Source organism: Mirounga angustirostris, unplaced genomic scaffold (assembly GCF_029215605.1).
Source record: "Mirounga angustirostris isolate CCGP_5_RB_7025 unplaced genomic scaffold, mMirAng1.0.hap1 SCAF_2, whole genome shotgun sequence".
NCBI classification, from domain to species: domain Eukaryota; kingdom Metazoa; phylum Chordata; class Mammalia; order Carnivora; family Phocidae; genus Mirounga; species Mirounga angustirostris.
Genome location: NW_026991710.1, coordinates 1,597,198 through 1,623,029, shown reverse-complemented (window position 1 = coordinate 1,623,029; position 25,832 = coordinate 1,597,198). Strand labels below are relative to the sequence as shown.

General features: G+C 57.3%; 2 protein-coding genes across 5 annotated transcripts in view; one reads left to right on the top strand and one right to left on the bottom strand.

Moving 5' to 3' along the window:
* The window catches only part of CFAP99 (cilia and flagella associated protein 99), a 39,679-nt gene extending 16,580 nt beyond the window's left edge, over window positions 1-23,099 (bottom strand). Inside the window, exons 1-6 of the mRNA XM_064581821.1 lie at window positions 22,888-23,099; window positions 15,062-15,189; window positions 4,850-4,994; window positions 3,938-4,032; window positions 2,496-2,608; window positions 1,165-1,342 (exon numbers count right to left, since the gene is read on the bottom strand). Coding sequence (XP_064437891.1) covers window positions 1,165-1,342; window positions 2,496-2,608; window positions 3,938-4,032; window positions 4,850-4,994; window positions 15,062-15,172 — 642 coding nt within the window. The 5' untranslated portion in view covers window positions 15,173-15,189; window positions 22,888-23,099. The remainder of the gene's footprint in view (window positions 1-1,164; window positions 1,343-2,495; window positions 2,609-3,937; window positions 4,033-4,849; window positions 4,995-15,061; window positions 15,190-22,887) is intronic.
* A 150-nt stretch (window positions 23,100-23,249) lies between these two features.
* ZFYVE28 (zinc finger FYVE-type containing 28) overlaps window positions 23,250-25,832 on the top strand; it is a 108,353-nt gene continuing 105,770 nt past the window's right edge. For all 4 annotated transcript variants that reach the window (XR_010409235.1, XM_064584150.1, XM_064584149.1 and 1 more), the window contains exon 1: window positions 23,250-23,739. Coding sequence is in view for 3 of the 4 variants with exons in the window: in XM_064584150.1 (XP_064440220.1) it covers window positions 23,701-23,739 (39 nt within the window). In the remaining variant the exon portion in view is untranslated. The remainder of the gene's footprint in view (window positions 23,740-25,832) is intronic.

Genomic DNA, 25,832 nt, shown 5'->3' with positions numbered 1-25,832 from the left:
AGTGAGTGTCATGGAGCCCAGGAAAGGGAAGGGGCCGCAGCATTAATACTGCAGAGACCAGGGTGGCCTGAGAAGTATCCGTGGGGTCTAGTGACGGGGACCCTCGCCAGCCTGGAGGGGGCATGTCCGTGGGGGGTGGGGTAGGGACAGCCTGGGAAGCCCTGAGCTCCAGACCCTAATTCTTGGGCCTCTGCCCTGTGTGTCTAAGGAGCATCTGAAAACTCGAGGGACCTGATACAGGTGAGGGGTTTATGGAAAGCCTCTCTGGGCAGACAAATTGCAATGAGACCTAAGGGTGGTGGGAGTGGGTTGGGACCCTGGGCCCCCGAGCACCACCCCCTTACCCTCCATGCAATCCTCAATTCTGTGAAGAAACCAGATTGGTTCTGGGCAGCTGAGTCCACCAAGGTGCTTGGGGCAGGGACCATAACCAGTCAGAACATTGCACCCCGATCACGGTGATCAACTCAAGGGGAGGCCCGCCACCTGAGCTGGTCTAATCATAGCGTCATGGAATTCTTGGCCCTAGATGTCCTCTCACGTCCTGGATGGTTTGCTACAATGACGGAAATTTGCCCAAAGATAAAGGTGACCCATAGAAGCACAGCTAGGACTCTGATCAAACCAGAAGCAGTTAGTTCTCTATGGTCTAAACCAGATCAAGCTGCTTTTTCCTGTTATTTGCAATACAATGCATCCTAACTGGCAGGAGAACTCAGCAAGTTAAGGAGAGGGAGAAGAGGGAGGGGAAGAGGGTCTAGGCAGATGGGATAGATGTGCAAAGGCCCTGGGGTAGGGACAGCCCCATATGACTGGGGTCACACAGACAGACATTATCAATGGCCCATGACCTGAAGAGTATATGGTGATGTACGTGTGTGCTGGGCACTATTTAATAGGGAGGGAGAGGTATGCTGCAACAGGCTCCAAGTACGCTCCAAGTGCCGAGTCCAGATGGGTCTGAGCCCCATGGTCCCCCAGCCTCATTTCATGTCACTGACCAGACCTCAGTATGTGGAGCACAGGAATCCACCAGGCAGGCTCCAGGTCAGCTGGGTGGGGTCATTAAACACTCCTGGTCTGGTCCAGAGCACCCTCGGCCCTGGGAAGAGCCCAGCCTGCTACTTGCTCACAGCCGGGCCCACGGCAAATGCCTGCACTTACTGGTTTTGACTTGGCCACGACAGGGACCGGCTCGGGGACTGGAATGGCGCGGGGCCGGGGGACAGTCAGGTTGAACTCCTTGGGCTCTGTGACCTTGGCCTTGCTCTTTGAGAGAGGGGGCTGAATGGCCATCACTTCCTCCAGCTGGTGGATCAGCTCCTGGACCTCTGGCTGCCATCTTGAAGGGAAAGGTGGGAGAAGCTGCTTAGGGCCACTTCCAAAGCAGGTCAACTAGGGCACGGTCCTTGGGATCCAAAGGACCCCCCCCCAAACACCTGGGTCTACCCCAGGGTGGGGGTGATAATGTCTCTGATGCAGGCATGGTACCAGCCACACCCCAGAGTCACACAGCAGGTGGGGAAGCTGGGCCAGCAGCACCGGTCTCAAGCCACGCTGGTGAGTGAGTGAGTGGGGAGCTGGGAGAACGGGACAGAGAGATCCTTGCTGCGGAGTCCAGCGAGTCTGAGGAGGAGCGGCAGTGGGGACATGGAGCTAATCTGGGCCAGCGGGCGGCCCAGGGGAAGGAGGCCAGGGCAAGCTGGAGATTGCTGGAAGGTTCCTGGAGCTGTGCCGTTAGTGACAGGTGGAGAAGGGGCTGCCCTGGAGCAGGAGTTTGGGCAGGGCATGGCCCACATCAGCAGCCTGGCCAGTGGGGCTCCCCTGAGGGCAGACTGCATGGTTTGGAGAGTTCCTGCCCCAGCTTGAGGGCCACGGCCCCCAGAGGAAGGAAGGGCATGTCCGAGGGCCAACGGAGAGTGGGATCTCAGGGGGGGCAGGTGGGGCAAGGCAGGTCTGGGATGGGGCTGGTCCTATAGTGGGCAATGGTAGGGGTGGTGGGGCAGGGGGTGGGGCACCCTGGAAGCAGGCTGAACCTGGAGGTAGCTCCCAGGGCCCGCAGGCCGGGCTCCTGCTGGCAGCCCTGTGGACGGACAGTGAATCCAGCCTGGCTGGGACTGAGGACTTTCTTCCAGGGCAGGGGCAGCTCAAGGGACATCCCACAACTCCAGGGCCACGGTTTCCTTCCCATGGAAGGGCTTCTGCCTTCCCTGGGCCTCTGGTCTCCTGTATACAACTGGTATCTAATGTGGTCTGCTTGTGCCCAAACAGTCTCTCTGTCCCCAGGAAGACAAGGTGGACCCCGCCCCCAGCCCTATCAGAAGGGAAGCCACAGGGAGCAGCTTCACCCTGCCCCCCATGCTGGTCCTTCTCCTGCGGGTCCTGGCCTGTGCGTGTGAAACCAGCGTTTTCCCAAGCCTGTCAGGGGACATGGGGACAGGCAATGAGGGCGGCTTTGGGGAGTGGGGTGCAGGGAGGCTCCCAGCCTGGCCCACCTCATCAGGGGGTCGATCCAGTTCTCTCTCACATGGGCGGTCTCATAGATGAGGCTCCACTCATCCTTGATCCAGGAGCACAGGTTTAAGGGATTGAAGAAGAACCCGAGGAACTGAGGGAGAAGCAGGAACCACTGTGGGGGGCTCGGGCCCAGACCCCCCAACCTGGTGAAACCCCCAGCTCTCCCCACACAGAAAGCCAGTGTCCAGCGGGCAGGTGTGGCTAATGCACCGTGAGAGGAGACCTCTGTCCACCCCAGGGCAGGTGGCCCCTCATGACAGACCCTCCCTCCCCAGAACAGAGGGGAGCCTGACCTTGCTCACCTGCTGGGCTGGGGTGCCTGCTCTGGGGAGCTGCCCCTCCCCCTGTGGACTTCTACACACGGTATCTGGGCTTTCGGGGCAGCCCACCCCAGTCCTGGAGCATGCCCCAGCCAAGCAGGGCCCATCCCCACTGGTGCGGACCCTGTGCTTGAGCCAGCAGCCCAGGACCTGCAAGGCCCACACCCCACTTCTGGAGAGTTCTTGGTGGGGACAGACGGACAGTGGCCTGCCTCCCCCCATGCCCCCCGTGGGCTCCAGAATACCAAGAACAGAGGTGCACCGTTTCTGGCAGCCTGCCCCTGCTTGCCCAGGACAGTACCAGTGGTGGGCCCTCAAGGGACTGAGGATGTGTGCCCTGGGATGGACCAGACCCTGCCACAGCAGGAGTCTCCTGCGACTGTGGGGTCCTAACAACTGCTTTCCAGTCTGGACCCTCAAGTGTAACAGATCTGATTCTGGAAGATACAGCACAGTTTGGCTTCTCAGTGGAGGCCAGCCACCTTGGGGAGCTGGAGGCTTCTGCAGAGCAGGCTGGCCATCACTTGGGGTGGCTGTGGCCACAGGAGCGGCCGTCTGCACTGCTGAGATGAACCTCAGGCCCCAGCCCTTGTCCGAGGGGTGGCCACACCTTGGGCCTCTTGGGGGGCTGCTCTGTAGGGGTGTCCACCAAGCTGAAGCCACACTCCGGCTTGGAGGGTCTTGTCTAGTCAGGGGACCACTACAGGCCACTCAAGCCAGGCTCTGGAAAACTGGCTGGAAGGGGAGGCCACGTGCTGCTGCAGTCCCCCAGGAGAGCTTCGTGTGGACTAGGAAATATGATGCCTCCGTCTGGTCCCCAAAAGTGCACCCTGAGCTGTGGGCCTTGGGAACAGATCGTTTACTGGGCCGGGCCAGGCAGCACAAGAGTTGTGTGTCAGCGTCTGCCTTCGGCTCAGGTCATGATCCCGGGGTCCTGCGATTGAGTCCCGCATCGGGCTCCCTGCTCAGCGGGGAGTCTGCTTCTCCCTCTCCCTGCCGCTTCCCCTGCTTGTGCTCTCTCTCACTTGTTCTCCCTCAATGAAATAAATAAAATCTTAAAAAAAAAGGAGACGCAGGGGAGGTGGTGGTGGGGGTTTCACCTTGTGCATCTTGTCCACGGGCTGGGCCCGGACAATGTCACAGAAGAGCTGAAAGCCGAGTTCCTCCAGCTGGAACGTGGCCAGGTAGCAGATCACTAAGGAGACAGGGCCGATGAGCGTGGGGCAGACCCTGGGGTGTCGTCCCCCGTGCCCCCTAGCATTTGACCTTGGGGGAGTCAGCCAGAGGCCAGGGGCCCGACGGGTGCGCTGCAGGCCCCACCACCATCAGGGCGGGAGCTCCACCTGGCGCCCCGTGAAAATGGCAGGATGACACCATAGCACGAATGTCTCCTACAGGTGAGTGTGCGGTGCCTTCCATCCCACTTCCACACACATTAACTCATTTGATGAGTTCTCAGAAATTCCAGAAGTCCCCTGGGTAAAAGTAAGTCATTGTGGATTTTCGTTTGTTAATTCTGAGAGACCGAATAGCCTCGAGCTCACTGGAACTTGAACGCCCTGGGCCAGGTGAGGGTCGTCTGCGGGACTGTTGGTCACACCGACTGCCAGGTGGGCCAGTGACGCGCTGCTGACTTGAGCCAAGTGCCCAGGGGTGCGGGGGTGGCCCAGGAGCCAGCTCTGGACCTGGCCTCCAGCCACTAAGCTAGGCCCCCCAGCACTCCTCAGTCCCCATCCCTTCCCCCTGGACAGGAGCCCTGCGGCCTTTAGTGGGCCTGGAGTCTGTGTCCATGTCGCCAGGTGGACCCTGGTCTGCCCACTCACAGGCACCCACGAGGACCCAACGAGGTAAGAGGCCATGGGAGACCTCGGAAAACACAAGTGCCGCAGAAAGAGCAGGAGCCCAAGGAGTGTCCTTTCGCTCCCACTTCACCCGGTCATCACAGCTGCTGCGAGTCTGCGGCCCTCATGCCAGAGACAAGGGCCACAGGCCTGGCCTGCAGGGACACCTACCCTCGAAGAGGTTGTAGTCGGCCCGTGGGCAGAGCCGGCCGGCCCGCACGTAGAAGGCGTCCACCACCACGGCCAGCAGCTTCCGGTACTCGAGGCACCCGGACAGGACCTCCAAAATGAATGCCTGCTTCTGGGGGCTCAGAGTCTAGAAAAGAAACAGCCAGGAGGGGGCCATGGGCCAGGGCCAGGTGCCCCTCCATACGGGGGAAGAGCTCAGTCGGGGCACTCCCCCCAGAGCAGTGCGCAGAGCCTCAGACCCAGACCCTCTGACCACCACCCAGGATGTGGTCCCTAGGGTGCTCCTGGATAGTGATGGTGAGCTGGGGGCAAACACAGAAATAAACATGGAAATGATGCATTAAAACGAACGCTCCAAAAGGACAAATATGTGATTTCACAAATAGGAGACCCCTGGAGGAGCCAGATTCCCAGGACAGAAAGCAGGATGCTGGGCGCCAGGGGCGAGGGCAGGGGGTGGGCAGCTAGGGATTCATGGGGACAGTTATGGTTGGGGAAGAGGAGAAGGTTCTGGGGACGGAGGGTGGGGATGGCTGCGCAATGTGAAGCGTGCGCTTAACATGGTTAAGATGGTAAATTCTACCTCACGCGGGACGCCTGGGTGGCTCAGTCATTAAGCGGCTGCCTTCGGCCCAGGTCATGATCCCAGGGTCCTGGGATCGAGTCCCACATCGGGCTCCTTGCTCAGCAGGGAGCCTGCTTCTCCCTCTCTCTCCCTCTCCTTGTGCTCTCTCTGTCAAACAAATAAAATCTTAAAAAAAAAAAAATTCTACCTCACATGTGTATGTGTTTTTTTTTAAGATTTTATTTATTTATTTGACAGAGAGAGACACAGCGAAAGAGAGAACACAAGCAGAGGGAGTGGGAGAGGGAGAAACAGGCTTCCCACGGAGCAGGGAGCCCGATGCGGGGCCCTCACGTGTGTTTTACCACAGTAAGAGAAAAGACGAGCAAGCTCTTATAAAGGTTTCCAAACGAGTTATTAAAAAAGTAAGCCTCGGGCGCCTGGGTGGCTCAGTTGGTTAAGCGACTGCCTTCGGCTCAGGTCATGATCCCGAGTCCCTGGATCAAGTCCTGCATCGGGCTCCCTGCTCGGCAGGGAGCCTGCTTCTGCCTCTGACCCTCCCCCCTCTCATGTGCTCTCTCTCTCTCATTCTCTCTGTCTCAAATAAATAAATAAAATCTTAAAAAAAAAAAAAAAAGTAAGCCTCGGGGCGCCTGGGCGGCTCAGTCGTTAAGCATCTGCTTTCAGCTCAGGTCATGATCCCAGGGTCCTGGGATCGAGCCCCGCATCGGGCTCCTTGCTCCTCGGGGAGCCTGCTTCTCCCTCTCCCACTCCCCCTGCTTGTGTTCCCTCTCTGGCTGTCTCTCTCTCTGTCAAATAAATAAATAAAATCTTAAAAAAAAAAAAGTAACCCCCAAAGGAAAAGAAAACAGTAAGGGGGCCTCTGCGGGACTCCTTGGGTGTGCAAAGCCAGGCAGGAATCACCAGTAACAGGAGGGACTCTACCCTCGGAGGGGGAGGGGGTCGTGCCGGGAGACTGCAACACCTTGGGGTTGGTAACCTGTGTTGCCACGCGCTACTTATTCAAAAAAGGAATTAAGCTTTTGAAAAGAAGAAGCATGAAAAAGAACATCCAGTGTTGCCCGCATAGCCTTAGCCGGTGGGGGAACAGGTGCCGAGGAGCCTTTCCTGCAAGGAGTCTGGGAATATGTTTCAGGCACCTTATACTCCCGTCCCCTTTAACCCAGCAATCACACTTCTGGGGATGGAAGGGAACCATCCAAAATGCAGGAGATACCCAAATACGACAAGTTCAGGGCATTTCAGAAGAAAACTTTTTCAAGCATTTTCCCCCCTATCGTTTGCCTTATTCTTATCGATTGAAACGTTGGCGGTTTCTGCCTGTGTCCAACTGGCCACTGTCATTCGGCTCTCCCGTTGGAACTGAGGAGTGCCCTAACTTAATGTGCTGGAATGTCAGCCTTGCACAATTCTTTACACTGAAAGACAAAATGTTTTCCGTTAATGCTGGACATACATTCCAAGCTTTTCAACTTCAGGAGAAAAAAAAATCATCATCTGTCTTCCTGTGCTGTACATTTTAGACTCGTTCATATACGTTGTATTAAACCTGCCATGTTAATTGTAAGGTAAAGATTTTGCAAATACTATGTTGCATCTGATGCCTAACTGTATCCGTCGGGTGTATGTAATACGTTTATACCCACTAAATGTTTTACTCCTTTCTGAAAAGAAAAAGAAAGAAGTTCAGGGCAAGGGGAAAGGTTAAGAGCCTAAGTGTCAGTGGGGGGGGCGTCACATCTATTGTCCCAGGGGAGCAAGGCTGCCACAGCCGTGATGCTCCGTGGAACTGAGGATGCGGCCACAGGACAGTTAATACAGTATGAAGCCGAAGTGTGGACCTGGCCCCCGACAGGTGCAAAGCACATCAAAATAAACTCCCCTGCAGTGTCATTAAAAAAATTGGGGGGCGGGCAATCTATTAGATACGTTTTGGTATCTCGTTGTTTTATTTTGAATTTTTTTATTAGCAGTGAAATTTTCCTATGTTTATTGGACATTTATTTGTACTTCTGTGAATTATCAATTTACATTCTTGGCTAACTTTTTATTGGGACAATATTTTTCTTAACCATTTTTATGAGCTCTATTTTTTAAAAGATTTTGTTTGAGAGAGAGAGGGAGAGGGAGGGCACAAGTAGGGGGAGCGGCAGAGGGAGAAGCAGGTTCCCCCCTGAGCAAGGAGCCCGATGTGGGACTCGATCTCAGGACCCTGGGACCACGACCTGAGCCGAAGGCAGACGCTTAACCATCTGAGCCACCCAGGTGCCCCTATGAACTCTTTATAGAGTAAAGCAATAAATATGTTCACTAATATGATAGTTATTTTTGTGAGTTTGTAATTTGCCCTTTAACTTTGTGTAAAGTATTTTTTGGCACACAGAGCACACAGGGGTTTCTCTTTTTTTTTTTGAGGTCAAATCCATCTTTTCCTTCATGGTTTCTTCCCATTTTCATGCTAAGAAAACAGAGAAATGAGATGACCTGAGGGCTCCTGGACAAGCCACAGGACCTCAGAGAGCCTGTGTCCCCACCTACGTGCATGGGACATCTGGATGTTGTCTTGGCAGATGGTGTCATTCCCACCGGCACCATGGGGGCTGGAAGCCCGGGGACCGTGTTCTTCAGTGGGCTCTGCCCCCGCGGTTCTGGGCAGTTTGGTCCTGCCCTTACAGGAGGGACAGCAGGGTGAGGGAGACGACGCGCGTCTTCCTGCCACGGCGGAGGTGACCGATGCGCAGCCCCGGGCTGCCCCAGACTTGGGCTCTAAGCCCGGCTCCTCCCAGTGCCTGGAAGGGCCCCTGGCAGCAATGTTCTCATGCTAATAGTTCCTTCGGACACACTGGCTCTCAGGGCCCATCCCTCCTGCCCAGTTTCTTCACTGTCTGCACTTAGCCCCTGGGGCACCTCACCTAGCCGGCCCTCCCTGGACTCCAGAAAGTTCCATCTGTTCCTGCTCCTCCCCCCCCACTTGTCTGTCTGGTGGCTGTGTGGGAGGCTGGCCTCCTGGGCTTTGCCCAAACCTGCCCCTCCCCAGCCTTCCCATGTCCATAAGCACAACCCTTGCTCCCAGCTGTTCAGACCAAACCCCCGATGCCTCTCTCTGCTCCCTCCCAATGCCTCCTGGGCAGCTAGGGGAAACCAGCTGCGTTCTGGCTTCTCCCCTTGCCCGCCCTCTATTTCCAACCTGGCCACCAAGAAATTCTTTTAAAATGGAAGTGACATCATGTCTGTCCCTCTTTAGAACGTTCCAGAAGGAGTCCTTACTGTGGCTGGTGAGGCTCCCTCTGAGTCTGTACCCAACCCTGGCCCCACTCCAGCCATACTGGCCTCTCTCTGCTTCTCCAGCATGTCAGATGTCCCCTCAGGGCCTCCTTACTGGCTGTTCCCTCTGTGTGCAATGCTCTTCCCTGCACACTTGCTCCTTTGCTCCCACCAGGAGTGCTCAGGTGCTCCCTGACCCGGGAGGCATCCCTGACCTTCCCACAGTCAGACATCAGCTAGCCTCCTCGCCCAGCAGTGCATGCTGGCAGGTGATTGCCCGTCTCTGTGAGAATGTCGCCCCGGTGCTCGTGGGAGAGGGACTAGAATGTCCTGCCTCTGTGGGCCATGGTGGGGACCCAGAGACCTCGCTGAGTGCAGGCTGGGCGCAGAGCGGGGTCTCTGTCCCGCCAGGCTTCTGCGTCCGTTTCCCCGCACGGGCCTCTGACCCCTAGGCTATGCCCAACTGGGCAGGCTTTGTCTGAGGAAGCCCAGGATGGCGGTTCGGGCTGGTCGGAGAGCAATGAGTCAGCGGGGCTGGAGCGAGGCTGCATGACTCTGCAGGACGCCTGCCTCTGAGGCTCAGACAACAGTGACTCCGCTTCTCGTTCATTACGTCTGCATTTGGGAAGTGTGAGTATGTATTTTTAATAAGGTCAGAGACTTGAGCCTATGGCTGGAAGCCCTCATGAGCTCAGTCCCCAGGCAAGGAGGTCAGGCAGGGCTGCACGGGGCCCAGGGGCCCGGAAGACGCAGAGCCAGGCAGTAAATGACACCCTGGCCATGGGCTAGGCTGGGCCCAGGGCCAGGTCCTCATCGCCAGGGAACCCAACTGGTCACAGAGGGGAGACTGAGGCCTGGTGGTGTGACATGGGTCAGGGGGCGCTGAGCTTCAGACCAGGTCCTTCTGGCCAGGCCAGCGGAGGGCTGCTAGGGCTGGGTTGGCTGGGCTGGCCGGGCTTTCTCTAAAGGAGGTAGGGCTGGGGCCGAATTGCAGAGAGGGCCCCAGTACCAGAGCTAACCCTTAGCCCCAAACCAGCCTCAGTCACAGAACCCAGAGGGTGGTGGCTACCCAAGGGCCTCTGAGTGTTGTCATACCATTTTGGGCCTTGGTCCAGTTCAGGACTCCCAAGTCCATAGCCCCCGGCTGGCTCCCAGGGAGGGCAGCAAGCCCTTGGATAACAGTTTCATGGACAGTTCTGGGAGGGGGCCAGGCCTGGGGGCAGAGGCCCCAGAGGCCTGCAAGCCTGCCCACGTTCCACCATCACCAGTTGCCTCCTGTAGGAGTTCCCAGACCCGGCTTGTCTGCCGGCACCACAGAGTTAGGGCAGAGCAAGACCAGGGTCCAAGGCAGGAAAGGGGCCTGGGTGCGGATTTCAGCACAGGACAGAATACCCAGGGGCCCCTGCTCATCAGTGATGTCAAGACTGCAGCCAGGGAGAAAAGCAGAGAGAGGAAGCTGAGGCAATGTCGTCGGCACAACCCCTTCTCCTTTTCTCCTGCCTGATAGAAAAATGCTATCTCATCATGGATGGTATGCTCAGCTAGAACTTTTTCCAGTCCCCTGCTGATGGAGCCATGTATCAAATGGCTTTAATCAATGAGATTTAATGGCAAATTGCCAGGTGTAGCCTCCAAGAAGGCTCCTAGAAAGTTAGGCAGATTCACCTGGCACCTGCCTTATGCTCTTTGCCTTTCTCCTCTTCTTACCTGGGATGTGGATGCAATGCTGGAAGCAGGGCAGCCATTTTGTGACTTTAAGACAAAGGTACATTCTAAGGAGCACCAAGCAGAGAGGAAGAAGAATGCATTCCTAATGGCACCCCGGAGCTGCTGAGCCCACCTTACACTGCCCGTCTGCAGACTGCTTTTTATGTGAGCAAAGATACCTCTAATTCCTTCAAGACATTGCTTTTCAGGATTTTCTCAGAGCCAAACACTGTTTCCCAACAGATACAGGTCTAAACAGATAGTTCAGACATAGAAACACATACTGTTTCCAAACTCGGGAGCTAAAATAAGAGAAGTGTTGATATAACTACCCCTAGTGCCCTTCCCCGCCTATCTGGCAACGATGAAACTAGCTGCGAGCACAGTGTGTAAGCAAGGTCAAGCACACGGTCGGCATGTTGCTCCCCGAGATGGGTCAGCTGGCTGTGTCCATGGAGCTCACCAGGGCCCACTCTCTCTCATGGAGAAGCTGCCTCTTCCGGGACTTGACCCCAGCTGCAGAAGCACGGGCAGACCAGTCGGCCCCACCATGCTTCTCATCCTGAAACACCGGACACAACCTCTGAGCCCGTCGACCGGGGAGAGCTGCCGTGACTCCGTCACAGCCAGGAGGTAGGACGCTTGCGTCCACCAACACAGGCAAGCCCCCAGGGACGCTTCAGTGCAAACAGCCAAGTGCAGGACTGTGCAACCATGGGTTACCATCTGCTAAAACTGCTTAAAAATGTTATATAAAAATGATATTGTTTTCATATATGAAAGATACAGTGTAGACGTAATTTTCACCACATGCAGTATCTCTGTGGGAGAGGCCTGAATGGGTCTCTGGAAGGAACCGCAGGATACTGGTCTCTGCTTGTCTCCCGGGAGGGCCAGTGGGAGAGGGAGACCCCCGACTGGATACCATTTTGGACCTTTTGGATTTTGGATCTTTGATGTCAATAAATGAGGCACTGAAAAAATACTAAAAATAAAAACGATTTCCTGAGCCCAGGCCTTCTGTGAAGCTACCGACCAGAAGGGCAAGAAGGCGTTCCGGGACGTGGCCGCCGCCACCCTGCCACCTTCCAGGCAAGGACATGCTGGTGATACCAGGCCCCTGCCTTCCCCCCTACCCTCCTGCACGAGCCCCCTCCCTTCCCCCTTGCCACCCTCCCCAGCACCTCTCTCCCTGGTGGGGTCTGGGCTGGGTGCTCGGCCAGGCCTCTCCCCTCCCCGCCTCACCCCTGCGCTGTCGGACTGAGCAGCTGTCCAGTACGTCTTCTGCCATCCCCGTGTTGACCTTTCCCTTCTCCTGCTCAGGACTCACCTGCCTGCCCGCCCTTGCCCATGGGCTGCCAAGATGGCCCTGGGATCCAAGCTTCTAGCACTCAGGCCCGCTTGGCTACCCTGACCACATAGCACCTGCCACAGGTCAGGACTCCACTGTCCCTGGCTCATGCAGATCCCTCTGCCTGAGGGATCCCCGTTCTCCCCTACCTCCCACCCCTCAGGTACTCTCTCTCAAAGCCAGACCCTTGTCGGAGGTCTGCTGAGACCTCATGGACTCTGTGGATGCCCCAAGCTGCCTGCTCTGCCCAGCATGCCCACACCTCTGTCCCGAAGGCCCGTGTCCATTCTGTGGAGGTTCTTATGCCCACCTGTTCAGCCTGGTGGCCCAGCTGTCGAGCCGGCTGGCCACATGGGGCTCTGGGAGTGTGCGGGAAGGGAAGGAGTGGCCCAGGGCAGGGCCCAGGGAGTAACGTCCCCCAGCATCCATCCCCCCACAGGAAACCCTCAAGCCCACCATCGTGGTGCTCTAATGAAATGACGCCTGTTCCAAAGTGACATTAACTGTGGGGGTCAGAGCTTGGAGAATGGAGAGAGGGAGGGGCTCCTTCTCATTCCCAGCCCTCCCTGAGGGCTCGGCCGGGGAGCACAGGAGAACCAGACTTTCGGGCCAGCGCAGGCCGCTTGCTGGCAGCGTACCTGGTTGGTGCCGTCACCCTCGCCCCCACCTGTCCCTCCTTCCCTCCTCCAGCTCCAGCCAGCTCTTCTGTGCCACCGTCAGGCCATTCTGGAGACTGGCGCCTGGAGAGGCTCAACCGCCACATTTCAGCACCTACACGTGCGTGACCTGTAGACCAATCTGCAGAGAGAAAGCGCGCTCTTCCCCCAGCCCACAAGTCCTTGGACCTTTCCCCACCTTTCAGCCAGGCTTCATCTGACCACCTGAGGCATCCTCTTCTCCACCTGGTCCCCAGAGCCCAGCATTCTGGCAGCCACCCTGAGTGTGCCACCTGGCTCTTGGTCTCCACCAGGAGGCTCCCTGTCTATGCAAGTGTCCTGGGGCAGCTGTAACAAATTACCACAAAATTGGCAGCTGAAAACAGCAGGAATGACAGAAGTCCAAAACCGAGGTGTTGCAAGGTCAGTCCCTTCTTGGGGACCAGAGGGAGAGTCCACACTGTGCTTCTCCCCAGCTGTGGGTGATTGCAGCAATCCCAGTGTCCATAGCTCATAGATGCGTCACTAAACTCTTCGTCTGAGGTCATAGGGACCTTCTTCCTTGTGTCTCTGCATCTGTGTCTAGATTTCTCTCTTCTTATAAGGATGCTAGTCACTGGATTTGGGGCTCACTCTAAATCCAGGATGATCTTATCTCGAGATTCTTAATTGTATCGGCAAAGATGGCGTTTCTCAGTGAGGTCACATTTACAGGTAGCCAGCAGTTAGGACTTCAACTTATCTTTTTTGAACCGAGAAACCTGCCCTTCACCAGTCGGCCAGTCCGTTTCTGTACCGGATCATTCTCTTCCAGGTGGCAGTCTTGAGCCTTGGTCCAGTAACTAGCTGCACGACAGGTCTAACAAAAGCAGTGGATCACACCAATTTTCTGACAGCTGGAGACAAGGGTGTGCTGTCCCAACTGTCCGGACTCGAGGTGGACATTTGAAAGGACCTGGGAGGACCAGCGTGTCAGAAAACTCAGCTGCCTCTCCGCCTGATGTGAGCGTCGGCACCCCTCTTAGGGATGCCGGGCAGCTCCCCGGGGCTGGGTTGGGGTGTTGGTCTCCCTCCCCACAGAAACGCACACGGGGGGCATCATGCAGGGCTCGCCGGTAATAATCTGTTGGGGAACAATCCAAGGGGCCAGGCTGCAAGCGGGCGCTGGGGAGGCCGGTTCTGCTTGGGGACAGGGCACTGTGGCCTGGCACCTCCCCACCGTGCCGAGGTCTCAGGGCAAGAGCTCGAGAGATGGGTGCAGGGGTGTGGGGGGAGGAGTGCTCCCCGACCCCTGCCCGGTCCTTTCCTGAGTGACATTGGGGAGCGGGCACCGGGTCAGCAGTCCCGGGCTTTCTCTCGTGGGAGAGTCTCTGGTTGCTGGAAGCCCTCCAGCCTTTGTGTATGCACACTGCCCAGAGCCCCGGACACTTCGGCAGGCCAGTGCCCGTCCACCCTGTCCCCCTCTGCGTTTTTAGGTTGCTGTACAACAGGCAGCCAAGGAAGGAGGAAAATACCCCACCACACCCCAAGGGAAAGGGAGTCCCTCTGCGGCCCGGGGCCCGGCAGTGGCCGCAGCTGAGCAGGTGACGGGGCTGGGGGGGCGCCTAGAGGTGGGGCCTGGTCACAGCTGTGCCCCCTGGGGCGGGTGCCGTGAGGAGCTCACACGGGCCCTGGTAAAGCAACACGGCTGCGGCAGCAGCAATCGGGCAAACCTCCCGGAAGGAGCGCGTTCGCCACCGCGGCCCTGCCTTAGAGCGCGCGCAGGTGCAGGTGTTCTCCCTGCTGGACGACGACGGGCGGGCAGCGGGCGGGGAAGATCCCACAGCATGTCCTGAGGCCCCATCCAACGGGGCCGTGTCCCAAAGTCCTGAAGGCAGGCCCCCCGCAGTGCATGCTCCTGCAACCCGAGCACCACCCTCGACAGCTGGTCGGCGGACGCAAGGCCAGAGGCCTCCATCCCAGCGAGGCCTCCGAGGGCTGCTGAGGGGCAGGATGAGCTGCACTGCGCTGCTCTCATCCCGGGATCCCGTCCAGCGGACTCTCTGTATATGCTTGAAATGGGGTGGGCTGCAGTTGGGGGAGAAAAGGACAGGGACCGTCCAGGGTCACGAGGACAGAGCCAAGTCACCGGGGGGAAGGTCCCTCATTTCTTCCAGGTGTGGGTCACAAGAGGAAGGAGCCGGGGGCTCCCATGGGCCTTGCTGCTCTGTGGGAGGCCGCTCAGCTCACTCGCTGCCCATGCAGAGCTGCCCTGGGGAGGACGCCACTCTCCAGAATGGCGGCCCATCCAAGCTGACTCTTACCTATTTTCAGTTTTGGATGGTACCCCACAGGCATGTCCCGAGTCTCAGTGCCATTGTTTCTTTTCATAAAACTGGTCTGACGCACATTCTGGACACCAGGAGTGCCTCTTGAGGCACAGAGGGCGTCCTGCCCCTGAAGGGTCACCATCGTGACCTACAGTGACACTGAGCATGCCCAGGAGCTGTGCCCAAGCCCTCTCCCCAGGTGGGAAAGAAAGCAGCTGTGAGGAGGGGATTTGTTGCTGTTTTGCTAGAAAGTAACTAGCTGCACGACAGGTATCACTAGCATGCCTCCCAGCAAGCCCTGAGTGGCCACTCTGAACCTACCTGCAGGGTGGCGGATGCAGCCTCCAGGAACTGCTCATGACTGTCCTTCTCGGGCTTAAATTTGTTCAATTGTTCAATGACAGTTTCAATGCATTTTCCGTAGTAGGCCATCTTCCCAGGGCAGGACCCTAAAAGCAAACCACTCCAGGTCACGCCCTCCAGGGCCTCGAGGCTGCCGGCTCAGCAGGTGGCAAAGCAGCCACAGAACCTTATCAACAGATGGCCGTCCCCTGGGAGCCTGGGGCCTCTCACAGTGAGGCGCGTTAGAGGGAAAGAGGGACCCCAGCTGCAGTAACCCGGGCCCACTTCCTGGACTGCGTCCCCGCCGGCCTCTGCTACCTGAGGGGCCCGGGCTGGCCTTGGGGAGCCTTCACCCACAGCCCCTGGAGGCTCCCCGTCTCCCCCCAGGTGGCCCCAAGCCCTACAACTGTGCACAGGTGGGGATGACCCCTGGTGGGGAGAGCTCTGAGCATCTCTCAGCCCAGCTGGGGTTCAGTGACAGTTTATGCAGCAGGTCTTGCCCAGAGGGGTGGGTGACCTAATCCCAAAAGGGTGGGACAAGAAGAGTCCTTGGGTCACCAGATTCAACACCCCCATTTTAAAGATGAAGGACCTAACACCTAGAGAGACTGCACAGTTGGTTAAGTGGCCAGGCACTGAACATTCCAGAAACATACTAGCTCCAGGAGACCGGTTTGCCCAGAGACCCTCTCTGGGAGACCTTGGAGAAGCTGCTTGAGGTGGGGCTGGGCCCCCAGGAACTGGTTCTGACAGGTAACCCCCAAATTGCCCTTGGGGGGGTGGCCAGGCCCAGCAGAGTCTCCCTCCCCACCTGCCTCTTTGTTTCACCTACTTGAGCAGCACCTCTGGGCTGCCCCCTGCTGGTTCTCCCAGGCACCAGCTGTTGGCAGAGCCAGGCTACTAGTGCCCTGGGGACAGTGGGGGCACCTCTCCTCCACCTTCAACAAATTGGGATGGCTCCAGATAGCAGCCCCCAGACCAAGGTCCCCCAGGGGAGACAGTGGAAAAACAAACCGTCACTGGGGTGCCCAGGGAGATGGCGGGTCCCAGCCGATGCAGCCGCTGGCTGAGTCCCCCACCCCAAGGAGGGTGAGGACCAAACGCCCCTGGACGCCTCTGAGAATCTCTGGCACGAAACACTGAAGCAAGCCAGCAAGAGGAGTAGCAGAGTTAAAGCCCAGAGACAACTATACCACCTCCCAAAGATGAGTCATACGGTATCTGAGGAACGAGGAACTGTGGCAGAAAACGGAGTTCTTGCAAATGAAAATATGGCAGCAGAACTAAAGATATAAATACAAGAGGTGGAAGGTAAATTTGAGAAAATCTCCCAGAGAGCAAAAAAATGGAAGTCCAAGGGCCCTGGGTGGCTCATTCGGTGAAGCATCTGCCTTCAGCTCAGGTCATGATCCCAGGGTCCTGGGATCGAGCCGCGCGTTGGGCTCCCTGCTCCACGGGGAGTCTGCTTCTCCTTCTCCCACTGCCTTTCCCCCTGCTTGTGTTCTCTCTCTCTCTCTCAAATAAATAAATAAAACCTCAAAAAAAAGATGAAGATACAGAAAGCAGGAGACAAATACAGAGAAAACCAGAGAACCACTCCAAAAGGTCCAAGTGCCAATTAACAGGTGCTCCAGAAAGAGAAGAGAAGAATCGAGTGAGAAGATGTTCCAGAGATGAAGGATGGGTTGGTTTCCCTGTGGACAGGGCTCCCAAGAGCCTTTGGTCGCCAAGGGAGATAGCAGGTGGCCTCAGAATAGACAGGAGTGTGGAGTGGCCTCAGATTCCCCAGCAGGGAATCCATCTCCAACCTGGAGAGAAGGATGGCATGTGCAGACAGGCAAGGCCCCACACCCTTCCCTGGGGAGTGAGCCCAGGAAGGGGCAGACAAGTGACTAGGAAGCAGGAGAATTTCCAGGAAGGTGACAGCTGGTGGCAGGCCAAGGACATCAGAGCCCAGCACATGGGGCTCCAGGAGGAGCCCTGCACCTGGCACAGTGCTGAGTGGGTTTTACTGAGTGCTCAGGGAAAGAGGCTTCGACACTGCCCTGGTCAAATTCGGGACCGGTCTGCATCCTCACCACTCTGCTGGCTGCACACCTGGGCCCCACACCACCCAGCCCCGCCGGCCTGACTTGGGGCTGTCCCTTCAGGGGCTGCTCTGGGCCCAGCCCTAGCTCTGCGGGGACCAAAGCCAGCAGGAACGTCTCTTCTATGTGACCAGGAAAGTCCTCTTGAAAGGGGGAAATGCACTGAAACCGGCTTACAGCCCTGATGCCAAGCTCAAGCCCTGGAGACCCAGCCTCAGGAGAGTCTGAATTCGGAAACCAGCCAGTGGTCCTACAGAAACCAGGGCAAACTGCTGGAGGCAACGGCCGAGACCTGCGGAGGACTCTAGCGTGACAGAGTCCCTATTTCTACATCAGATCTTGCCCCAAAGTGTGCATGAGCCATCAGTGCCGAGTGAGCTAGCTCCAGGCACAAACTAGAGGAATCTCGGAGCCAGAGGTGGCACTGAGGGGTGTGCAGCTAGTTCTCTTTCTCCATGTGGGGTCTGGACTCCAAGGAGTGGGGGTCCCTCCCTAGGGCCTGGCTTGCAGACTGAGGGAATGCCAGGCCTGGGGGGCCCTGGAGGAAACACCGACTCTGGTGAAGTCCTGGAAAAGACTTATTTCCATGGTTTGCAATCTTTGCCCTAGCAAGATCAGGGTTTTCTCCACCTAATGCAGCTAATGGACAAAGGGACATCCTATTTTATTAAGTAGGCTCCATGCCCAGCATGGAGCCCAACATGGGGCTTGAACTCACCATCCCAAGATCAAGACCTGAGCTGAGATCAAGAGTCAGATGCTTAACCAACTGAACCATTCAGGTGCCCCTGACAAAGGGACTTTTTAAAGGCCACAGAAAGTAGTGGCCACCCCTCCTCACCTTGACCACCCCTCCTCTGGCATCAGAGGCCTTGCTGGGTATGATGGAGCTTGGAAGCCTCGAGGCCGGCGGGCTGCCCATGGCTCCTCGGGATGAACCCCCCCTAATTGGTTACTTGGGTTCATGCAAACCCTTTCCCCCTGGGGCCCATGTCTGAGAGGCCGTGGGACATTTCCAGGTGAGGATCACCCAGTCTGGCTGTGCCAACTGGCCATAACCCGCCTTACCAGGTCTCCCAAGCCTGGCCCTCCATCTTACCCCCCAGCACATCCCTTGTCCTTCCAGACAGGTCTTCGGGTATAGGGGGAAGGCAGGAGGACCTCAGGCCTCTGGTAGATCCGACAGGGGGCGATGTTACGCTCTGAGGGGAGGAAGGTCTGGGGAGGAGTGGTCTCAGGTCAGTGGAGTCTCCTGCCACTAACAGCCATCATGAACAAATCCCCCCAAGTTCTCAGCTCCTGGGGGACCCAGCCGGGTGTCCTCTCCCTGGTGAGCTCCTAGGCATCCCACAACACCGAGTGCAACCACAGCCCCTTGGAGCCTGCCTTCCTCATTCCCTAGCTCTTCCCTTCTCTGTGCCTCCTCTGAACTCCTCCAAACTTGCGTGACACCTCCGTGAGCAGTTGGCACAGGACCCTGCTTTCCCGCCTCTGAGTTCTGGCCCTTAACCAGAGCTGGTTCCTAGTAAGAGCTGCAGACGTCTCTGTGGGATGAACGACAGGGCGCAAAAATGTGCAAAAGGATCCAATACCCTAACTGGTACTCTTAGTTTTAATCTGAAAGATGGCTTTGACATCCAGAGATTGACCTCCCCAAAGATCATATTAGTGCTTTTTTAAACCTGTGCTCCCACAAATCCTATAGTTCAACAGAGTTCAGTTTTATTGTTTCACTTAACTGGAGGATAACAGATACTACAACAAGATTTACTAAGCAAGTAAATGTGGAAGAAAACAAACCCCATGTTGAGTTGGGGGTTGAGGGAGGGGGTCAGGCTCCCCAACCCCAGGGAGGACTTCCTGCCCGTGGAGCCCGAGGTCCAGGCTGGTTCTAAAGCTCTCCCAATAGCCTCTCTGCCTGATTCCTGATAACATCTCAGGGGGAGCATGGCTGGGTGAAAGAGGCACCCTGTCAACATAATAAAGGAAAATAACATTTACACATTCCAGAGCTCACAAGGAAATGAATGCAACTAGTAAAAAGTCTGTTTTTATAGAAAAAATGTTAAGGATGCAGGTTTTTTTATCGCTCCTGCTGACCCTCACTTGGGGGCGCTACCCTGGGATGGGGTCTGGCCCTTAACGCTACTTTTCTGCATCTGCTCTGAACACAGCTCAGCCTGGAGGAACCACGTACAATCAGGAAAGGGCTCCCTCCCGCCGGCACCTGATGTGGGCAGTCTGCATGCATGGGAGCTGCTCCCGGGGGCGGGATGACTTCCCTGCCCTCTCTCCTGTCCCAGAGCTGGAACATTCTGGAGAAAGCATGCTCCAAGAGGCCCTTTGGTGATGACACAAGTCCACGAAGAGCAAGAGAACCACCCAAGCTGTCCCCTCAATCCAGAGCGGGCCTGAATGGAACAAACTGGAAGCAATGACTGCATGCACCAGGTGGCAGCTGCAGAGGGGACTCTATGGGGGCTGTGGGGAGGAGAGGGGGGTCCCTGGCTCACTGTCAGGCCCAGGGCTCCTGGGGAGGGGCTCTGCACCCCCACCCCGGCACAGAGCCGCTGCGCAGGAGGGTGGACATCAGGAAAAGAGACCTTGGAGTTCTGCATTCTCACTGAAATTAGCCTGTGAGCTTAGTCAACATAATGACATGTTTGGGTGGGAGACAGGCAGTAAAGGCATCTGATTCTGATACATGCTCTTAGTTCCTCAGCTTTGTTTTAATGGGGTAAAACCAGATATGTGGGAAGTGGCATCCGATTCCCAACATTTAACTCCCCTAATCAAGACTCAACTGTCTCATATTTAAGGAAACTTTAAAGGTGGGCTGGACCAAAGCTTCTCTTTTCTTAGCAAATCCTTTGTAGAAAGGAATGAGACTACAGGAGGTTTAAATTCCATCAGACACAAACCAGTTCAACACTCTCAGCCACCAGAGAGCCTTCATTTACATAGATACCAAATGTGCACTATTCAAATATATTCTTTCCCTGGCTTTTGATTCTGAATAAAAGTCTCTGAAGGATTTTTGCCAAGTCATGCTCTGATGGCTTGTGCTCGAAGTACAGACCCACACGGCAGGTTTTGCTGGTTGCTTTTTAATCTCCACTCCCCCTTTCCTCCTGAGTAACAAAACACTGAGTTTTAGTTGGATTTATTGCTGCCCAGCCGAAAGATGACATTTTCTAGCCTCCCTGGCAGCTGGGTATGCCATAAAGTGCAGGAGTGTGAGATTCCTGGAAATTCTTTCTGAAAGGCAGAGGCATATATGCTTCTTCGCTTTTCCATCCTGCTGCCTGGACTCAGGAAGTGATGGCAGGAATTTGGGCAGCCATCCTGGACTGTGAGGAAACATGTTCAAGATGGCAGAGGAGATAGGCGCCTGGGTGGTTCAGCTGTTAAGCATCTGCTTTCAGCGCAGGTCATGATCCCAGAGTCCTGGGATCAAGTCCCACATCGGGCTCCCTGCTCGGTGGGGAGTCTGCTTCTCCCTCTCCCACTCCCTCTGCTTGTGTTCCCTCTCTCGCTATGTCTCTCTCTGTCAAATAAATAAATAAATCTTAAAAAAAAAAAAAAAGATGTCAGAGGAGGAAGCGAGAAGAGTCCAGTGCCTGACGGCATTCTGTGGGTGCTATACCTTACAGGATTGCCTCCCCCGTTAACCTCCTTTATGGAAATATGAATAATCTTGTTTGGGCCACTATGATCTTGGGATTTTTCATTACATGCAGCTGAATCTAATCTTTAAAATTTTTTGAAAATTTTTATTTATTTGAGAGAGTGAGAGAGAGAGAGAGAACATGAGCGGGGGGGGAGGGGGCAGAAGGAGAAGCAGGCTCCCCAAGAGCAGGGAGCCCAATGTGGGGCTCGATCCCAGGACTCTGGGATCATGACCTGAGCCGAAGGCAGCCGCTTAACTGATAGAGCCACCTGGGTGCCCCTAAAATTTTTTTTTAAAGATTTATTTATTTTAGAGAGAGAGAGAGCGAGAGAGCGAGCATGAGCAAGTGGGGGGAGGGTCAGAGAGAGAGAGAAGCAGACTCCCTACTGAGTGGGGAGCTGGACCCAGGGCTGTATCCCACAACCTATGAGATCATGACCTGAGCCAAAACCAAGAGTTGATGCTTAACTGACTGAGCCACCCAGGGGCCCCTAGCTGAACCGAATCTAATTGATACACCAACTTCCCTGAGGCCAGCCCTCCTCCCAAGCACAGTTTCAAACTGGGAAGCACAGGAGGGAAGATGGCACAGCCCCAACAGCCCAGCCTTGAAGTTGGACAAGGACAGAACCATAGAGAACAGTCCCCCAAGTTCCTACCCCGAGTTCTCATGCTAGAGGCACTGGCTGGGGAGGAGCAGGTCTTCTGGGGGGAAGATGGAGAGTCCATTTGGACATGTTGAATTTGGGGGGAGTTGTTAGACTTCCACTGACAAAGAATAGGTAAAGGGGTCTGCAGTCCCAGGGCGATGTTCAGGTTAGAGATACAAGTTTTGGAAAGCTCAGGAGAAAATGTTTTTTTATCAGACCTCGTTACTGCAGAAGATCACCCAGGGAGGGAGTGGAGGGAAGAGCTTCCAAGGACTGAGTCCCGGGGCTCTCGTGTTAGGAGGCTGGGAGACAGAGGAGACCCCAGCCAAGAAGACTGAGAAGGAGCAACCACAGGAGGAGAGGCAGGGAGTGCGATCTGTTCCAGCCAAGCGAGGATGGTGTGTTCAGGAGGAGAGCACTCAGCTGAGATGCCTGCTGCTAACAGTTCCGGGAAGAGATGGGGCTCTGATCACTGGACTTAGCAACATCGGGGTCAAGGATGACCTTGATGAAGAACTTTGGAGGAACAGTTGGGTGCAAATCTGATCAGAGTGGGCTCCAGAAAGAAGAGGCAGAAAGAACTGAAGATTAGAGGCAACCCAGGGTGGGGAGGGATTTGCTCCTAACGGAGCAGCGATTGGGTAGTAGCTGGAGGGGTGTGGGGAAGATCAACCAGGCTCAAAAATGAACATGGCCCACCACCAGCACACAAGGAAATCTCCGAGGCTGCCTGCGCCCAGACTCATCGAGTCTCATAGACTAAAGAGGTCAGGGATCCAGAACCATCAGAGCACATAGCCCCTGGGCCACTGATAATATGTCTCAGAGAATAAGTTCTCTACCAAGGGAGACATTCCTTCCGTTTCCTGCACCCCAAATCTGCACATTTCAGAACACCCAGAGAAGTGGTGCTGGGTGGGGGCCGGGGAAAGTGCGAAGCTGCTGGGGGAGTGCTGTCCTTGATCTAGATCCCCTTCCTACAGCCAAGAGCACAGCAGTTTCTCCAGCTGTCAATGGGAATTTAAGTGTTTTGTATTCAACACATTTGTTTTTAGCTCTCTGCTTGATACATAATAGGTTCTTATATTTTGGTGATTGTCTTTATGGATCCAAATTAGGGCACGGTTGGGGGGAGTAGTGAATATTGGAGAAAATCTTTTTAAAAAGCACCGTTTATTGTGGCGATTAAAAAGAAAACAAAAACAAAACACCGTTAACTTTAATCAAGGAGCTGGGAAGAAGCCCAAAAAGGTGGTTAGCGAAAGCAAGATGAGAAGCAAGGAGGATGAGCACTGCCTGCAGACCATGGGAAGCTGCTGGAGAGAGGTGCTCAGGCTGAGGGGAGGCGCCTCGCCCTCCTCCCTATCGGCTCCCACCTGCTCCCTTCCCACCTCCTACCTGTTGGTCGGCTTCGTAGGCGCTCCTGCCGCCGAACCTCCCGTCCCACTTCCACCCGCCGCCACCGCAGATGCCAGGGCCAGCGGGTGCGGCAGGTCTCACGAATCCAGGCGGGTCCCCGACTTCACTCCGGCTCCGCCAGGACCTCCGCCACCAGCCGGGACGAGACGTGTGCGCAAGGGTGCAGTTTGGACGTCGTCACCTAGCAACCGGCGGCGAGCCCCGGAGCCGCCAGCGGGAAGACTACAAGCCCCAGAATGCACAGCGCGCGCTGTGCGGCAAAGGACGCTGCGCCCAGGGCCCCGCCTCCCCGCAATGCCCTGTCGGGACTTGTAGTTTTTCGCCCTTCCCGGGAGCGCCGGGTCGCCCTCCGGCGGGGAGCGCGCCTCGGGCGGGGCGCGGCACGGCGCCGCGGGATTGGGCGGCCTCCGATGCCCGCGGCGGGCAGGGGGCTCGCGGCGCTTCGGCGCATGTGCGGCGCGCTGGCCGGCGAGGCGCGGGCTGTCAGTGAGCCGCGAGGAGCCGGCGCCCCGTGCCCGCGTCTGTGCGCCCGCTCGCCCACCCGTCCGCCTGCAGCGGGGCTGCGAGTCCGCCCTGCGCGCGCTCGCGGAGCATCGCCGGCCGTGCACCTGCCCCGCGCACCTGTCCGCCGCCCTCCGCCGGGCCCTGTGCCGGGCTCCGCTAGCGCCAGCCGCCCAGACACCGCGCGGGCCCCGGCCCGGCCCTGCCCCCGCGGCCGCCCCGCGCCGCGGCCGGGCCGGGCGCAGCGCTGCGGAGGCGAGGGCCGTGGGTCCGGGTTCGCGCGGCGCGGCGATGATGAACAGGTTCCGAAAGTGGCTGTACAAACCCAAGGTGAGCTCCTGTCCCTCCCTGCCCGGACAGACCCCTTTCCCTGTGGTGACTGGCCCGCTCTCGCCTGCCGCCGTACCCCCCGCCCCGCCCCTCTGCGACCCGCACACACGGTCGCGGGACCCCTGCGGCGGGTCCCGCCTCCCCCACCCCTTCCCAAGCCGGGCCCTGGACCCTCCTGCTCTCTCGCGCCGAGCGGGGTGCGCCTTTAGCCCTCTGCCCGACCAGGACGCGCCCCGCTCCCCGCTCATCCCCGTCCTGCTTGGCGCCCCGCTCGCACCTCGCGGTCCCCGACCCGCAGCTCGAAGCGGACCCCCTCCTACTTCTCCTGGGTCCTGGAAGGACCTTTCCATCCCTCCTCCCTGCACGCGGTACTCCCTCGCTCTTCTGCCGGCCCCCTTATCCTGGGCCCGGAATGTACCTCCCAGCCTCCCGCCGCACTCCCGAAGAGACCCTCTTCCCACGCCCCCAGGTTCTGGAGGGGACCCCCTTTTTCCTCTCCCGGGGTCCCGGACGGACCCCTCCCACCCCATCCCACTGCCCCCGCCCTGCCCTCCCGAACCAGCACTGATCGCTCCTCGGCCCCGGCCTTGGCCCGTGCCCACCGCGTGCTCTCGAATCCAGGACGGGTGCCCTCCTCGGCCGCGGGGTCGGGGTCCGGACGGCGCGCCCCGCGCCTCGTTCGCTGCGCCAGTCGCACTGCGGGCGCTGCGTCCCCGCCGCCTGCCGGGGCTCGTGTCCGCTGTGGCCCGCGCGGGGCTGGGGGCGGCGGTGCCGGGTGCGGGGCGCAGGGTCCCGGGCCGCAAGCTGGGGGCCGGCGCAGCGGGGAGGGCGGGGGCGCTGGGGTCCTGGCTGGGGGCGATACCGCTCGGGTGGGGTCACCGCGGCGACCAAGGGACATGGAGGCCGCAGTGTCACTGACCGATCCGAGGAACACACTGCTCCCCCGGGGGCTGACCACTTTCCTGGATCCGGCTTCCCCGCCCTCCCCAGCGTGGGTGGGCTCTCAGGGTGGGGGTTTCTTTAAATCTGTGCCCTCTGGGTGCGCCCATTCGGGGGAGGCAGCAGGTCCGTTTGGGAGACGCGCACCGGGGTCCTGAGGCGAGCCCAGAGACCCGCAGGGTTCGTGCTTCGCGGTCTTTGGGGTCAGAGAGTTCTGCGGAGTGTTGGGTTAAGGGTTTGGGATGCCAGCGGTGCGCCTTGCTCCGCCTTGGCCTCACCCGGAGAGGATTGGGGTTCTTCCGTGCCAGGTACAGCCGCCCTCCCGCTCCCAACCTCCTTGTCATGTAGCAGCTCCTTGTCAGTGCCACCCTGGTGCTCCCCACTCTGTGTGTGGTCTGGGGCCCGCCCCGACCTAGGCCATTTTCCACCCAACCCCTGCTTGCTGCTGTCCCCACCCCCCCCCCCACGGCCAATCCCAGCCCCCCTGCTGTCCTGCTGTAGGTTGTCAGCCTCTGCAGGATATCTGGACAAGGAATGGCTTTTTGCTTGTGTGACTTTTGTCCCTGGTTAAGGAAAAACCAAGTCTACTTGCCGAAAGGTCGTTTCTAGGGTGGGCAGCAGCATTATTTTTCCAGTGTATTTGCCAGCAAGGGTTGGCAGGGAAATGTATCATCGGTCAAGTAACCTTCTGGTATTTCCAAAAAAACTTTTGTCAGGAGTCCGGGGGCTCCAGGGTGCTTTTCCCAGCCGTGGCTCTGCAGTGGCCTTGTTTCCAGGACCACGTAACTGTATCATATTCTTGGTAGGGAAGGAAAAGTAATTGTGGGCTCTCTGTTTCATTAATAACTGCATACTTCCAGTGGCCCTGCCTGTTTCAGTTTAGGGGAAAGTCTTTAAAAGTGAAAAATGATATTGCCCTTGAGCTTATGCCCCAGAATTGAGAACGGTGTCCCTAGTTTTCCCTTCCAAGGCAAGCTCCAGGGGCTGGCCAGGGTGAGGTGGACAGTAGTGATAGAGAATCAAGCTGTAGGAAAAGGGAGGGGTAATGGTTCATCTTGTCTTCAGTGTCATCTCGGGTCATGTTGTCTGATATTTGTCCCTGACCCTTGGACTCAAAGACACATCTGCATCTGAGATCTTTGCGTCTGGCCATG